This window comes from Hyla sarda, chromosome 2 (genome assembly GCF_029499605.1).
Source record: "Hyla sarda isolate aHylSar1 chromosome 2, aHylSar1.hap1, whole genome shotgun sequence".
Lineage (NCBI taxonomy): Eukaryota > Metazoa > Chordata > Amphibia > Anura > Hylidae > Hyla > Hyla sarda.
This window is the reverse complement of record NC_079190.1, coordinates 361,254,939-361,272,018: the sequence shown is the minus strand read 5'-3', so window position 1 is coordinate 361,272,018 and position 17,080 is coordinate 361,254,939. Positions and strand designations below refer to the sequence as shown.

Below are 17,080 nucleotides of genomic sequence, written 5' to 3'. Positions count from 1 at the left end.
GGTTAATGGTGGCCAAATAGAAGGTTTATGCACAGTTGCAAGACTCTGGAGAACTCTACACCTTGACGTCCGTAGGACTCCAGAGGCATCAGCAGCTTCAAATATCTGTTTGCTGCTATGTAATGATATTTTAGCAGCTGCTCTCTTGATCCGATGCATGGATCTGGCAGAAATCTTTCTCAATGTGCCTTTATCTGCACAAACCCGTCTGTGCTCTGAATCAGCCACAAATCTCTTAATAGTGCGATGATCACGCTTAAGTTTTTGTGAAATATCTAATGTTTTCATACCTCCGCCAAGGCATTGAACTATTTCACTCTTTTCGGCAGCAGATAAATCCTTTTTCTTCCCCATATTGCTTGAAAATGGTGTTCAGCTTAATAATGTGGAACACCCAACTTAAGCAGTTTTTCCTTAAATTGGGCTCACCTGGCAATCTAATTATCACAGGTGTCTGAGATTGTTTTCAGTGATAAAAAGAGCCCTGAGACCTCTGCACCTAACAGTGCGCAGGCACACTGAGGAGGAAGACAGCAGTGGGAGCGAGCGCTTGCTGGATGACACACAGCGGCGCGCAGGTTAGATTAGCTGAAGGGCGCATGCGCTGGGACCTGTGTGTCAATCACACAGAGGTCCCAGCTCGGACATACAGTGAATAAAAGCCTTTTTTGCAGTCATGAAAGCCTGCAAATTTCAGGTAAAAATATTGCTGTACCCACCACCTGCACACAGTACAAAGGCGGTGCAGGTTATTGCACAAAAATTTCATGACAGTGGCGCTTTAAGGACAAGGCCAATTTTATTTTAGCATTTTCGTTTTTTCCTCCTTGCCTTCTAAAATCCATAACTCTTTTGTATTTCCATCCACAGACCCATATAAGGGCTTGTTTTTTGCGTGACCAATTGTACTCTGTAATGAAACCTCTCATTTTACCATAAAATGTACGGCGAATCCAAAAAATATTTTTTTATGGAGGAAATTTAAATGAAAACCCCAATTTTGCACATTTTGGAGGGTTTTGTTTTCACACTGCAGACTTCACGTTAGAAATGACACGTGTTCTTTATTCTGTGGGTCAATGCGATTAAAATGATACCCATGGCTAGATACTTTTATATTTTTGTACCACTTAAAAAAAATCTAAAACTTTTTGTACAAAATCAGTAATCTAAAACCACCCTATTTTGACCACCTATAACTTTTTCATTTTACAATAAATAGGGCAGTATGAGGGCTAATTTTTGCTCTATCATCTGTACTTTTTATCGATACCACATTTGCATATATAAAACTTTTAGATAATGTGACAAAAAAGCAGCATTTTTGGACTTTTTTTTTTTTTTATGTTTACGCCATTCACCGTACAGGATCATTAACATTATATTTTTATAGTTCGGACATTTACGCACGCGGCGATACCAAATATGTTTGTTAAAAATTTTTTTACGCCTTTTGGGGGTAAAATGGGAAAAACTGACAATTAAAATTTTTATTGGGGGAGGGGATTTTTCAACTTTACTTTTTATGTCCCCATAGGGGACTATCTATAGCAATCATTTGATTGCTAATACTGTTCAGTGCTATGCATAGGACATAGCACCGATCAGTATTATCGGTGATCTTCTCGTCTGGTCTGCTCGATCTCAGACCAGAGCAGAAGACCCCGGGAGACGGCCGGAGCAAGGTGAGGAGACCTCCGGTCGCCATGCTGGATGATCGGATCGCTGCCGCAGCGTTGCGGGCGATCCGATCATCCATTCAAAGTACCGCACTGCCGCAGATGCCGTGATCTGTATTGATCACGGCATCTGAGGGGTTAATGGCGGACATCCGCGCGATTGCAGATGTTGGCCATTACGAGCAGGTAGCAGGTCCCCGGCTGCTGCTGCTAGCAGCCGGAACCTGCCGTGTATGACGCAAGCACCGTTCCGATGATCATGGTCATACACAGGACATAAATGTACGTCCTGGTGTGGGAAGTACCACAAACCAGGACGTACATTTACATCCGTGGTCCTTAAGGGGTTAAATAGAATTTGCATAATAATTTGGAAAAGGGTGCATGTGTGCTTTAGCGCTCCCACAATGAACTGTATGCATTTGCAACATCTAAAATCTGTCATTACAAGAAGCCATGTCTGTTTAAAACTTTCATAAAATAAAACCTCAAAGTGACATAAATAGGTTATTCTGCAATACATGGATATTTGGATCTTTTTTTTTTTTAAGCAATATAAAGACCTAAAAAATTATTTTGTTTTGTGCCCATATTTAGACTCAAGAAGAAAATGTGGTATACCGAGAAATTGTATTTAGTAACCACAAGAAGCCAAGGGAGAAGAAACCAGAATATATCACCTATGCTGAGATAAGGGTAATTTCCCAGTCTATGTAGCAGCAACATGTTTACTTGTATTTATGCACTAAAAGCAGTCTTTGTAGTCAGTGAGGATTGTAATATCCGCACTGTCCTACTTTCAGGTCAAATCCTTTTTTGTAAAGTAAAACAGTGACCTCTATGGGAAGCAGATGTCTCATGAGCTTCTTTCCCTATAAATATTAGACCTCATGTTGTCTGGTCATACATGCTCACACACTCATCTACCAGACATCTGCCTTAAAGGGGTTTTTCCAGGCTTAGAAAAACATAGGTGCTTTCTTCCAGAAACAACACCTTTTTGTCTTAAGTTTGTCTGTAGTATTTGCTTAGAATTTGTCCAAACTTTTACTTGCCAAGACAACATATGAAAGTGCAAGTTTACTCACAACAGAATCTACAATATTTCAGCTGTTGTAAACTTTCCTCAAGCTTGAGAAAGACTCACCATGGCTGAGACACTGCAACATTGTGTTGTGTCAACTTAAAGGGGTATTCCAGGCCAAAACTTTTTTTTATATATCAACTGGCTCCGGAAAGTTAAACAGATTTGTAAATTACTTCTATTAAAAAATCTTAATCCTTTCAATAGTTATTAGCTTCTGAAGTTGAGTTGTTGTTTTCTGTCTAACTGCTCTCTGATGACTCACGTCCCGGGAGCTGTGCAGTTCCTATGGGGATATTCTCCCATCATGCACAGCTCCCGGGACGTGACATCATCATTGAGCAGTTAGACAGAAAACTTCAGAAGCTTATAACTATTGGAAGGATTAATATTTTTTAATAGAAGTAATTTACAAATCAGTTTAACTTTCCGGAGCCAGTTGATATTTATAAAAAAAAGGTTTTGCCTGGAATACCCCTTTAAATTTTTGCCTTCATCTGTAGACTTCATCTGCAGACATTTGGTATCCGGTAATTATTTTTACAGTGCTGCTGTTAAAGAGCTATTCCAACATCAGAGAAAAAAGAAAAATGCTACAGAAGTATAAAGCATAGCTGTTTTCCCCAGTTCTGAAACCACAAAAAATTTGTTTAAAAAATTGTTTAAGCAGTCTTAGTCCTTAACTTTCTGGTTGTACTTCCTGGTTGAGCAGTTGCTCAGTACTATAATTTCCAGAATGTATTGCTTTCCCTCAGCTCTTCATCACAGCCCTCCCACCCCACCCCCCCTATTCCCCTCCAAGAGCAATTCTGCCTGTTCCCTGCCCAGAGCTGTTGCAGAACATCTCATTTAACAGAAGACTATTAAACATTACCATTACATCAGTGGGTTAGCGGGGTTGCAGCACTTGCTGTATTCATTATCTGTCTACTCCTCTGCCTGTAGCATCGTTCAGCACAAGGCAGCATGCTGTAAACAGACCTAATTTTCCCTAAATGTGAGATGTGATGTTGGCTATAGGCTGTTGACAGTCCGAGAAAAACAGAAACAAGATCAAGACAATCCCCCTGAGACAACAGAGGATGATGCATTGTCTCGGGAGAGAGGAAGGATCCAGGAAGCTGCTGGTACAATGCATGTCACAGGATCTAGGTCACAAACCCACAACTCTTCTGTGTAATTTTCCCTTTTTCTGAAATACAGAGTTCCCCTTTAAATAAATAAAATAGTGTAGAATTATCTGTAGGAATATAAATCTGGCCCTTAACTGGTTAATTGGTGAAAACGACTTGCTTGCATTTAATACATTTAATGCATTTGTAAACCTGACAATAATTTCCGCTTGATTCTTACAGAATACATCACAACAAGATGATGAACTTGTCTACACAAAGGTTAAATACGATGCAAAAAGTAAAGCAAATAATCTGCCTCAAAATATTGATCAAGAAACCACTTATGCAGAGGTTAAGCCAATGTCAGCAAAGTCAGAGCCAAGAGATGGCAGCAACGAAATGTATGCAACCATGAATAAGAACTGCCCAAGACAACAAAAAAAATAAAAAGGTTTTCTGCCGCTCTTATGATTAAAGATGTGTCAGATTTCTCCTTCTCATATTTACAGTAACAGTATAGTGTTGTCTGACCTAAAGGATTTAGACTATAAATATGTCATTTGTCCTATAAGAGAACTGGAATGTATATACGTTATAGCACACTAAACACTGAAGTGGGTATGTTGATGTATCCAGGCATTGCAGTATTTGTTAATAAATCAAATCATGAGTGTCGAAAGGAGAAACTCAGTTATTGCATGAACAAGATTTTTAATAGAAGAAAATTTCACACAAAAAACTAAGGCTACATGATAATAAAATATAAACCTAAACTGCTCTCACAACAATGTACTGCATTAACTGAGGAAAGCGTGATGGAAACCCCAGTATCACAGTGCCTCTGGAAGAATTTTTTTTTTAATACTTTGGCATTTTGGAGATGGGATGCAGTATGCACCTCCTATAGAATATCTTAGAGGGGTACTCCACCCCTAGATGTCTGATCGCGGATGATCCAGCCGCTGGGACCCCTTACGATCTACAGCCAGGCACTGCGGTGTTCTAAACATTTATGTGCAGAACGCTGGTTTTGGGCAGACATTGTCTTGATGTCACAGAGATCTTCAGGGTCCCAAAGGCCGGACCCCCATAATCAGACATCTTATTTTCTAGTACCCAGCATTTTCTGCCAACCACGCTAATTCAGAGTTTTGTGGCTCCCTTAACCTTCTGCTCCCACCTTTCTTCAAAACCAATGACCATGAAAGCTCCTCAAAGCTGTCTATTTACATCTGTAGCTACAGACCCAGGGCCAGACTGGAACTAAAAAGATGCCCGGACACACAAACCCCACCAGTCCAAATACCCTCCCATCCAATATAAATAAACTAAAACCAAGTCATTCATAATAAAAGACTTGGCTGGAGGCACCTGTTGATGTGATCTTACCTTTAAAAATATACATATGATATAACAGTTAAAGTCTGATATGTTAACATAATGTATGCAGTTCTTAAAAAGGAGCAAGCTCTTGCTGGAGCAGTTGTGCGTGGAGTATCCTGGTACAGAGGCATCTTGCTGGGTGACAGAGTAATACAATCTGATTTACAGTGCCCACACTGGAAACTGTGCCGGACACCGGACATATGTGAACCCAGTCTTACATGTATGGTTAAATAAAAACCAAACAATACATAAGTATACAAGAAAAGGTATGTATAAAATTGCTAACATTTAATTTATCTTTGACTCACTAAAGTGTTCTCACTAAAGAGGTTCTTGTGAATAAATGTATAACATACATCTATAACTTAAATACAAAATAAAGTTTAAATTCTAAATATTCTAAATATCAGGCTATATGTGTGTTTTTTAAATATTAATAAATGGAAAAGTTGAATATGAAAAAAATTGTAAACACTAGATAAGGTTCCATTCACACTTATCTACAGCGTGCATCCCTAAATCTTAGATATATATGTTAAACTGTTGGCACTTTATGGCATCTGTCACCCATAGGCTTCATTGTTAAAAAACATATGCCACAAAAAAATGGGAAACCACAATGTATAGAGGAGGAATAGGGCCAGAAGGAAATGTATGGCCTCTGTTCAGTAAACAAGGGCCTGTGGATCCATTTGACTTATCCTCATGGAGATTTTCTGGCACATATGGCAAAACATGTCATTCAACAAACTGTGAAAAAAGAGTATATTATTTCATTCTGAAGAAACAATTGAGATGAAACAAAAAAAAAAAACAGGTTTCTTTACAATTGGTTTTATAGAACTTTATACACATTACAATTGGAGAAGTTACTGATATTAAAGTAATCTAAACAATATTCTCTCTGATGGTTATGGCTTGCCTATTCACAGATTTACTGTCATGAGAGGACCGAAAGCATCCTTTGTTGGTGCAGCAAATATAGATATTTTAATGTATATTAAAACCCCCTCTTTGGGAAAACCACCCCATTATGTAGACCACATTTCATGACAGATTTTCAGTTCTACCATATTATGTATATTGGCCACCTTCTGTGGGAAACCCATTTTTTATGGTTGTCCCAAAGAGATTTCATTTATATTCTGTAGTTATATAAAGGAAATGATGCTTTCATTTTACTGATATGGTGGTACTGGTTATATGTTCTAGAAAAAAGAAAATGCATTTCTGGTGTAGAGGTTTGTAAAAGATGCCAACCTGATGAATCCCGATTTAGTCCATTTGGGCCATCAGCTATCTTTCCATGATTGGGAGGAACTGTGGAGGGAGGACAGTTTAGCCGGGATAGGCCCCTGCAATCAACAAGTACCCAGTAGAGAACACCTTTCCCACCACAAAATACTGTCTTAATTAAAGAAAGCACTCTACCTGTGTTAAAACGCAACTCCAACATTGTTGTGGTGGATGGATAAACTTTTAAAGCGGGCATTCTACAGATATGCTGATAGTTCCATAGACTTGCATGGAACCTTTTGGCAAATCTGTAGACCATTCGCTTTAGGAGTGGCCTAAGAAATCGGTGGCAGTTTAAAAAGTTTTCCTGCTGCTGCAAAAATGTTGGAGTTGTGCTTTAAAGGGGTTATCCAGGAATAGAAAAACACAGCTAATTTCTTTCAAAAACAGCTTCCCGTCTGTCTCCAGGTTGGGTGTGGTTTTACAACTTGGCTCCATTCACTTCAATGAAACTGAGCTGCAGAACCACACCCAACCTGTAGACAAACGGGGAGCTGTTTTTAAAAGAAAGTAGTTGTGTTTTCTATTCCTGGATAACCCTTTAAGTCCATTTATATTTAGTTTTTCTGAGCAAATATAGTTTAAGACGAAGAGTTCAGAAGGATATAAGGTGAGCAAGTGTGGACTGTGTACTTAGCTACGCCCATGAAAGCAGCACTAAAGATTACTTTTACATACAGTACAATGCAGTGGTAAACACAGAACAGAAGGGGTGACATAACAAGCCCCAAGTTTGTAAACGATGCAGTCGATTTCACCTCCATACTTTCTATTTAAGTTTTCAAAATTATTATGTAACAAAAGTATCTAGTAGTAAAAAACAGAGGATCTATAGTATCAAGTAACTATATTTTCATCATTAATATAGACTACAATATTTTTGAACCTCTTACACATTGCATATACCTTTTGTTTCAGGTTATTCTACTTTACTTGAAATTAGTTTTTTTAGTGGCATACAAATATTATTTTATTTCACTGCCATATTAGCAATAAAGCTTCATTGAATTTATTGAGTATTTAGGGACAGCTTTTGTTAAAGAGTACCTTTCATAAAAAATTTTTTTGATGTGTTAAAGTTTATTCAATATTAAACTACTTTCAAATTGGATTTTATAAAAAGATTTAAAAAAAATTCAGTTTGAAAATGTGGCCACTAGGGGTCTCCCTAGGAGTTCCTGGCTGCAAGCATTTTCATTGATTTTGGACTCATGCTGGCCTGGCAGTGAGTTCGTAATCGCAGACCGCTGGCTGAGAATGTGACCAGCTCAGCGCAGCTCCCTGCCTGTCAATCAGACAGACAGGAGCGCTGTGCTCACATGCATACCCCGCAGGGCTCTGTATACTGAGGACAAGCAGGGCTCTGTACCCTGAGGACAAGCAGGGCCCTGTACCCTGAGGACAAGAAGGGCTCTGTACACTGAGGACAGGCAGGGCTCTGTACACTGAGGACAAGCAGGGCTCTGTGCATTGAGGACAAGCAGCGCTCTGTACAGTGAGAACAAGCAGGGCTCTGTATACTGAGGACAAGCGGCACTCTGTACACTGAGGACAAGCAGTGCTCTGTGCAGTGAGGACAAGTGACACTCCGTGCAGTAAGGACAAGCAGGGCTCTGTACACTGAGGACAAGCGGCGCTCTGTACAGCGAGGACAAGCAGGGCTCTGTACACTGAGGACAAGCAGGGCTCTGTACACCGAGGACAAGCAGGGATCTGTGCACTGAGGACAATAAGGGCTCTGTACACTGAGGACAGGCAGGACTCTGTACACTGAGGACAAGCAGGGCTCTGTGTACTGAGGACGAGCAGGGCTCTGTGAAGTGAGGACAAGCAGGGCTCGGTACACTGAGGACAAGCGGCGCTCTGTACAGTGAGGACAAGCAGGGCTCTATACACTGAGGACAAGCGGGGCTCTGTACACTGAGGACAAGCAGCGCTCTGTACAGTGAGAACAAGTAGGGCTCTGTATACTGAGAACAAGCAGGGCTCTGTATACTGAGGACAAGCGGCACTCTGTACACTGAGGACAAGCGGTGCTCTGTGCAGTGAGGACAAGTGACACTCCGTGCAGTGAGGACAAGCAGGGCTCTGTACACTGAGGACAAGCAGTGCTCTGTACACTGAGGACAAGCAGGACTCTTTACACTGAGGACAAGCGGGGCTCTGTAAACTGGGTACAACTGGTGCTCTGTACACTGAGGACAAGCGGGGCTCTGTACACTGAGGACAAGCGGGCTGTGTACACTGAGGACAAGCAGGGCTCTGTGTACTGAGGACAAGCAGGGCTCTGTGCAGTGAGGACAAGCAGGGCTCTGTACACTGAGGACAAGCAGGGCTCTGTGCAGTGAGGACAAGCAGGGCTCTGTGCAGTGAGGACAAGCAGGGCTCTGTACACTGAGGACAAGCGGGGCTCTGTACACTGAGGACAAGCGGCACTCTATACACTGAGGACAAGCAGGACTCTGTACAGTGAGGACAAGCAGGGCTCTGTACACTGAGGACAAGCATGGCTCTGTACACTGAGGACAAGCAGGGCTCTGTACACTGAGGACAAGCAGGGCTCTGTACACTGAGGACAATTGGGGCTCTGTACACTGAGAACAAGCGGCGCTCTGTGCATTGAGGACAAGCGGCGCTCTGTGCAGTGAAGACAAGCAGGGCTCTGTATACTGAGGACAAGCAGGGCTCTGTATACTGAGGACAAGCAGGTCTCTGTTTACTGAGGACAAGCGGGGCTCTGTACACTGAGGACAAGCAAGGCTCTGTACACTGAGGACAAGTAGGGCTCTGTGCAGTGAGGACAAGCAGGGCTCTGTACACTGAGGACAAGCGGCGCTCTGTACAGTGAGGACAAGCAGGGCTCTATATGCTGAGGACAAGTGGGGCTCTGTACACTGAGGATAAGCAGCGCTCTGTACAGTGAGAACAAGCAGGGCTCTGTATACTGAGGACAAGCGACACTCTGTACACTGAGGACAATCGGGGCTCTGTAGACTGAGTACAACCGGTGCTCTGTACACTGAGGACAAGCGGGGCTCTGTACACTGAGGACAAGCGGCACTCTGTGCACTGAGGACAAGCAGGGCTCTGTACAGTGAGGACAAGCAGGGCTCTGTACAGTGAGGACAAGCGGCGCTCTGTACACTGAGGACAAGCAGGGCTCTGTACACTGAGGACAAGCAGGGCTTTGTACACTGAGGACAAGCAGGGATCTGTGCACTGAGGACAAGCAGGGCTCTGTACCCTGAGGACAAGCAGGGTCCTGTACACTGAGGACAAGAAGGGCTCTGTACACTGAGGACAGGCAGGGCTCTGTACACTGAGGACAAGCAGGGCTCTGTGCAGTGAGGACAAGCAGGGCTCTTTACACTGAGGACAAGCGGAGCTCTGTAGACTGGGTACAACCGGTGCTCTGTACACTGAGGACAAGTGGGGCTCTGTACACTGAGGACAAGTGGCACTCTGTACACTGAGGACAAGCAGGGCTCTGTACACTGAGGACAAGCGGCGCTCTGTGCAGTGAGGACAACTGGCGCTCTTTGCAGTGAGGACAAGCGGCACTCTGTGCACTGAGGACAAGCAGGGCTTTGTATACTGAGGACAAGCAGGGCTCTGTTTACTGAGGACAAGCAGATCTCTGTTTACTGAGGACAAGCGTGGCTCTGTACACTGAGGACAAGCAAGGCTCTCTACACTGAGGACAAGCAGGGCTCTGTGCAGTGAGGACAAGCAGGGCTCTGTACACTGAGGACAAGCAGGGCTCTGTACACTGAGGACAAGAAGGGTTGTGTACACTGAGGACAAGCAGGGCTCTGTACACCGAGGACAAGCAGGGTTCTGTACACTGAGGACAAACAGGGCTCTGTGCAGTGAGGACAAGCAGGGCTCTGTACACTGAGGACAAGCAGGGCCCTGTACACTGAGCACAAGATGGGCTCTGTACACTGAGGATAAGCAGGGCTCTGTTTACTGAGGACAAGTGGTGCTCTGTGCACTGAGGACAAGAGGGGGACCTCCCCTTCCCCGCGAAGTGAAGGCAGAAGCAGTCCCCCCCACGCCCACATCCTCCTGCTGGCAGCTCACACAATGTGAGCAAGAATAAAGATAAGATACAGACCTTTTTAAAGCCCTCAAACATTTTTTAAGGGCAGAGGGGGTGTTAGGAGTAGTTAGGGAACATAGCCTGAGATAGTTTACAAAAGTTTATTTAGTGACAGGTACTCTTTAAAGTGGGGGTCCTATAGAGGGTTTTCCCAGTGTTGATTTATTTTTGTTTATTTCTTAATGGGCCAGGCAATTCTCACTTGCCAGATTCCCCACCACTGTTGTTCCAAGGCTCACTGGGTCCCTGCTGATCATCGCTTTCTTCTCAACCTTATGAACACAACACATAGGGCATCATTTGTTGTTATTAACGCTCTACTTAATCTAATTGTACCAGCATTTATAATCTCATTTGTTACATAATTTATACTTGATTCAAGTCAATGGAAAATTGACTTTTTTGTCAGGGAACATTAAAGACATATTTAAATACATACCATGATTCTTTTTTTACAAAGACACATTGGTATAAGGGCAGAAATCATCAACAGAAAACAAATCCATCGCCAATAACTCCATTCATTGTAAAAAAAACTACAATTTAGAAAAGGAAGAAATATGACATAAAAGCAATGATTGGTTATTTTCATTGTCTAAAGTTGTTAACAAACATTATATAAGAAGAGATACTCCTTTTTTTTTTGTCTCGATTGAATAGTAATGTAATGCAATTTTGAACAGCAGAGACATTTCTGGGACCTTTCTACAAAGCCTGACTCTTGCATCAAGATGGGGAGAAAATCACACAGTTTAGTAATTCTCGGTAATTCTTAGTAATCCGGCTCTGATATGTTCATACATTTCAAATCATACTGTAGCATTTTCCTTATGTACGGTAATTAAATTCTGTATGCTCAAACGTTAGTTTTCTCCAAATGTATCAAACTATGCCTGTCTGATAGTACTCCTCTGTACTCTCTCCTGTCTGATAGAACTCCTCTGTTCTCTCTCCTGTCTGATAGCGCTCCTCTGTTATCTCTCCTGTCTGATAGTACTCCTCTGTGCTCTCTCCTGTCCGATAGGACTCCTCTGTGCTCTCTCCTGTCTGATAGGACTCCTCTGTACTCTCTCCTGTCTGCTAGTACTCCTCTGTGCTCTCTCCTGTCTGCTAGTACTCCTCTGTGCTCTCTCCTGTGTGATAGTACTCCACTGTGCTCTCTCCTGTCTGATAGGACTCCTCTGTGCTCTCTCCTGTCTGATAGCACTACTCTGTGCTCTCTCCTGTCTGATAGTACTCCTCAGTGCTCTCTCCTTTCTGATAGCACTCCTCTGTGCTCTCTCCTGTCTGATAGTACTCCTCAGTGCTCTCTCCTGTCTGATAAGACTCCTCTGTGCTCTCTCCTGTCTGATAGCACTCCTCTGTGCTCTCTCCTGTCTGATAGTACTCCTCTGTGCTCTCTCCTGTCTGATAGGACTCCTCTGTGTTCTCTCCTGTCTGATAGGACTCCTCTGTGCTTTCTCCTGTCTGATAGGACTCCTCTGTGCTCTCTCCTGTCTGATATGACTCCTCTGTGCTCTCTCCTGTCTGATAGGACTTCTCTCTGCTCTCTCCTGTCTGATAGGACTCCTCTGTGCTCTATCCTGTCTGATATGACTTCTATGTGCTCTCTCCTGTCTGATATGACTCCTCTGTGCTCTTTCCTGTCTGATAGCACTCCTCTGTACTCTATCCTGTCTGATAGTACTCCTCTGTGCTCTCTCCAGTCTGATAGCACTCCTCTGTACTCTCTTCGGTCTGATAGGACTCCTCTGTGCTCTCTCCTGTCTGATAGCACTCCCCTGTACTCTCTCCTCTCTAATAGGAATCCTCTGTGCTCTCTCCTGTCTGATAGTACTCCTCTGTGCTCTCTCCTGTCCTATTAGACACAGAGGAGTGCTTGCCCACCCTCACTTACTGGACTTTGTCCATGCCTGTGCTTCAGCTTGGACAAGACCATGATTTTATAAGCCATGATTTCTATAAAAAGGATATCAACATTTTTTATGAAGTATATTAGGCTCCTTTCACACTGCCATTAGTGCCCGGCAGTGTGACGGCCGTTAGAAGATAGTGGGAGAAAAATTTGTGCTTGCACCGTTTTTTTCTCCCGTTATCTTTCGGCTGAATAACAGCTGCAATATCGGATGTCAGAGAATCCCATTATAGTAAATAGGACTCCTCTGTACTCTCTCCTGTCTGCTAGTACTCCTCTGTGCTCTCTCCTGTCTGATAGGACTCCTCTGTGCTCTCTTCTGTCTGATAGCACTCCTCTGTGCTCTCTCCTGTCTGATAGTACTCCTCAGTGCTCTCTCCTGTCTGATAGGACTCCTCTGTGCTCTCTCCTGTCTGATAGCACTCATCTGCGCTCTCTCATGTCTGATAGTACTCCTCTGTGCTCTCTCCTGTCTGATAGGACTCCTCTGTGTTCTCTCCTGTCTGATAGGACTCCTCTGTGCTTTCTCCTGTCTGATAGGACTCCTCTGTGCTCTCTCCTTTCTGATAGCACTTCTCTGTGCTCTCTCCTGTCTGATATGACTCCTCTGTGCTCTTTCCTGTCTGATAGCACTCCTCTGTACTCTCTCCTGTCTGATAGGACTCCTCTGTGCTCTCTCCTGTCTGATAGCACTCATCTGCACTCTCTCATGTCTGATAGTACTCCTCTGTGCTCTCTCATGTCTGATAGTACTCCTCTGTGCTCTCTCCTGTCTGATAGTACTCCTCTGTGCTCTCTCTTGTCCTATTAGACACAGAGGGGTGCTTGCCCACCCTCACTTACTGGACTTTGTCCATGCCTGTGCTTCAGCTTGGACAAGACCATGATTTTATAAGCCATGATTTCTATAATAAGGATGTCAACATTTTTTATGAAGTATATTAGGCTCCTTTCACACTGCCATTAGTGCCCGGCAGTGTGACGGCCGTTAGAAGATAGTGGGGGAAAAAATTGTGCTTGCACCGTTTTTTTCTCCCGCTATCTTTCGGCTGAATAACAGCTGCAATATCGGATGTCAGAGAATCCCATTATAGTAAATAGGACTCCTCTGTACTCTCTCCTGTCTGCTAGTACTCCTCTGTTCTGTCTCCTGTGTGATAGTACTCCTCTGTGCTCTCTTCTGTCTGATAGGACTCCTCTGTGCTCTCTCCTGTCTGATAGCACTCCTCTGTGCTCTCTCCTGTCTGATAGGACTCCTCTGTGTTCTCTCCTGTCTGATAGGACTCCTCTGTGCTCTCTCCTGTCCGATAGGACTCCTCTGTGCTCTCTCCTGTCTGATAGGACTCCTCTGTACTCTCTCCTGTCTGCTAGTACTCCTCTGTGCTCTCTCCTGTCTGCTAGTACTCCTCTGTGCTCTCTCCTGTGTGATAGTACTCCTCTGTGCTCTCTCCTGTCTGATAGGACTCCTCTGTGCTCTCTCCTGTCTGATAGCACTACTCTGTGCTCTCTCCTGTCTGATAGTACTCCTCAGTGCTCTCTCCTTTCTGATAGCACTCCTCTGTGCTCTCTCCTGTCTGATAGTACTCCTCAGTGCTCTCTCCTGTCTGATAAGACTCCTCTGTGCTCTCTCCTGTCTGATAGGACTCCTCTGTGTTCTCTCCTGTCTGATAGGACTCCTCTGTGCTTTCTCCTGTCTGATATGACTCCTCTGTGCTCTCTCCTGTCTGATAGGACTTCTCTCTGCTCTCTCCTGTCTGATAGGACACCTCTGTGCTCTATCCTGTCTGATATGACTCCTCTGTGCTCTCTCCTGTCTGATATGACTCCTCTGTGCTCTTTCCTGTCTGATAGCACTCCTCTGTACTCTATCCTGTCTGATAGGATGCCTCTGTGCTCTCTCCTATCTGATAGTACTCCTCTGTGCTCTCTCCAGTCTGATAGCACTCCTCTGTACTCTCTTCGGTCTGATAGGACTCCTCTGTGCTCTCTCCTGTCTGATAGCACTCCCCTGTACTCTCTCCTCTCTAATAGGAATCCTCTGTGCTCTCTCCTGTCTGATAGTACTCCTCTGTGCTCTCTCCTGTCCTATTAGACACAGAGGAGTGCTTGCCCACCCTCACTTACTGGACTTTGTCCATGCCTGTGCTTCAGCTTGGACAAGGCCATGATTTTATAAGCCATGATTTCTATAAAAAGGATATCAACATTTTTTATGAAGTATATTAGGCTCCTTTCACACTGCCATTAGTGCCCGGCAGTGTGACGGTCGTTAGAAGATAGTGGGAGAAAAATTTGTGCTTGCACCGTTTTTTTCTACCGTTATCTTTCGGCTGAATAACAGCTGCAATATCGGATGTCAGAGAATCCCATTATAGTAAATAGGACTCCTCTGTACTCTCTCCTGTCTGCTAGTACTCCTCTGTGCTCTCTCCTGTCTGATAGGACTCCTCTGTGCTCTCTTCTGTCTGATAGCACTCCTCTGTGCTCTCTCCTGTCTGATAGGACTCCTCTGTGCTTTCTCCTGTCTGATATGACTCCTCTGTGCTCTCTCCTGTCTGATAGCACTCCTCTGTGCTCTCTCCTGTCTGATAGGACTCCTCTGTGCTCTCTTCTGTCTGATAGCACTCCTCTGTGCTCTCTCCTGTCTGATAGGACTCCTCTGTGCTTTCTCCTGTCTGATATGACTCCTCTGTGCTCTCTCCTGTCTGATAGCACTCCTCTGTGCTCTCTCCTGTCTGATAGTACTCCTCTGTGCTCTCTCCTTTCTGATAGCACTTCTCTGTGCTCTCTCCTGTCTGATATGACTCCTCTGTGCTCTTTCCTGTCTGATAGCACTCCTCTGTACTCTCTCCTGTCTGATAGGACTCCTCTGTGCTCTCTCCTGTCTGATAGCACTCATCTGCGCTCTCTCATGTCTGATAGTACTCCTCTGTGCTCTCTCCTGTCTGATAGGACTCCTCTGTGTTCTCTCCTGTCTGATAGGACTCCTCTGTGCTTTCTCCTGTCTGATAGGACTCCTCTGTGCTCTCTCCTTTCTGATAGCACTTCTCTGTGCTCTCTCCTGTCTGATATGACTCCTCTGTGCTCTTTCCTGTCTGATAGCACTCCTCTGTACTCTCTCCTGTCTGATAGGACTCCTCTATGCTCTCTCCAGTCTGATAGCACTCCCCTGTACTCTCTCCTGTCTAATAGTACTCCTCTGTGCTCTCTCCTGTCTGATAGTACTCCTCTGTGCTCTCTCTTGTCCTATTAGACACAGAGGGGTGCTTGCCCACCCTCACTTACTGGACTTTGTCCATGCCTGTGCTTCAGCTTGGACAAGACCATGATTTTATAAGCCATGATTTCTATAATAAGGATATCAACATTTTTTATGAAGTATATTAGGCTCCTTTCACACTGCCATTAGTGCCCGGCAGTGTGACGGCCGTTAGAAGATAGTGGGAAAAAAAAATTGTGCTTGCACCGTTTTTTTCTCCCGCTATCTTTCGGCTGAATAACAGCTGCAATATCGGATGTCAGAGAATCCCATTATAGTAAATAGGACTCCTCTGTACTCTCTCCTGTCTGCTAGTACTCCTCTGTTCTGTCTCCTGTGTGATAGTACTCCTCTGTGCTCTCTTCTGTCTGATAGGACTCCTCTGTGCTCTCTCCTGTCTGATAGCACTCCTCTGTGCTCTCTCCTGTCTGATAGGACTCCTCTGTGTTCTCTCCTGTCTGATAGGACTCCTCTGTGCTTTCTCCTGTCTGATAGGACTCCTCTGTGCTTTCTCCTGTCTGATAGGACTCCTCTGTGCTCTCTCCTGTCTGATAGCACTCCTCTTTTCTTTCTCCTGTCTGATAGCACTCCTCTGTGTTCTCTCCTGTCTGATATGACTCCTCTGTGCTCTTTCCTGTCTGATATGACTCCTCTGTGCTCTCTCCTGTCTGATATGACTCCTTTGTGCTCTTTCCTGTCTGATAGCACTCCTCTGTACTCTCTCCTGTCTGATAGGACTCCTCTGTGCTCTCTTCTATCTGATAGTACTCCTCTGTGCTCTCTCCAGTCTGATAGCACTCCTCTGTACTCTCTTCTGTCTGATAGGACTCCTCTGTGCTCTCTCCTGTCTGATAGCACTCCCCTGTACTCTCTCCTGTCTAATAGGAATCCTCTGTGCTATCTCCTGTCTGATAGTACTCCTCCGTGCTCTCTCCTGTCCTATTAAACACAGAGGAGTGCTTGCCCACCCTCACTTACTGGACTTTGTCCATGCCTGTGCTCAGCTTGGACAAGACCATGATTTTATAAGCCATGATTTCTATAATAAGGATATCAACATTTTTTATGAAGTATATTGGGCTCCTTTCACACTGACGGCCGTTAGAAGATAGTGGGAGAAAAATTTATGCTTGCACCGTTTTTTTCTCCCGCTATCTTTCGGCTGAATAACAGCTGCAATATCGGATGTCAGAGAATCCCATTATAGTAAATGGGATCCTCAGTGCCCGTTATGCCTCCCGTTG

At 44.2% G+C, this 17,080-nt stretch overlaps 1 protein-coding gene across 3 annotated transcripts in view; it reads right to left on the bottom strand.

The window, feature by feature from the left end:
• The window catches only part of LOC130356595 (uncharacterized), a 164,370-nt gene that overhangs the window by 76,137 nt on the left and 71,153 nt on the right, over nucleotides 1-17,080 (bottom strand). For 2 of the 3 annotated variants that reach the window (XM_056558347.1, XM_056558346.1), the window contains exons 6-7: nucleotides 11,102-11,198; nucleotides 6,525-6,584 (exon numbers count right to left, since the gene is read on the bottom strand). In XM_056558347.1, coding sequence (XP_056414322.1) covers nucleotides 6,561-6,584; nucleotides 11,102-11,198 — 121 coding nt within the window. In that variant the 3' untranslated portion in view covers nucleotides 6,525-6,560. Of the gene's footprint in view, nucleotides 1-5,543; nucleotides 6,015-6,524; nucleotides 6,585-11,101; nucleotides 11,199-17,080 lie in introns of those variants that run through there. The other variant, XM_056558345.1, reaches the window with a different exon arrangement.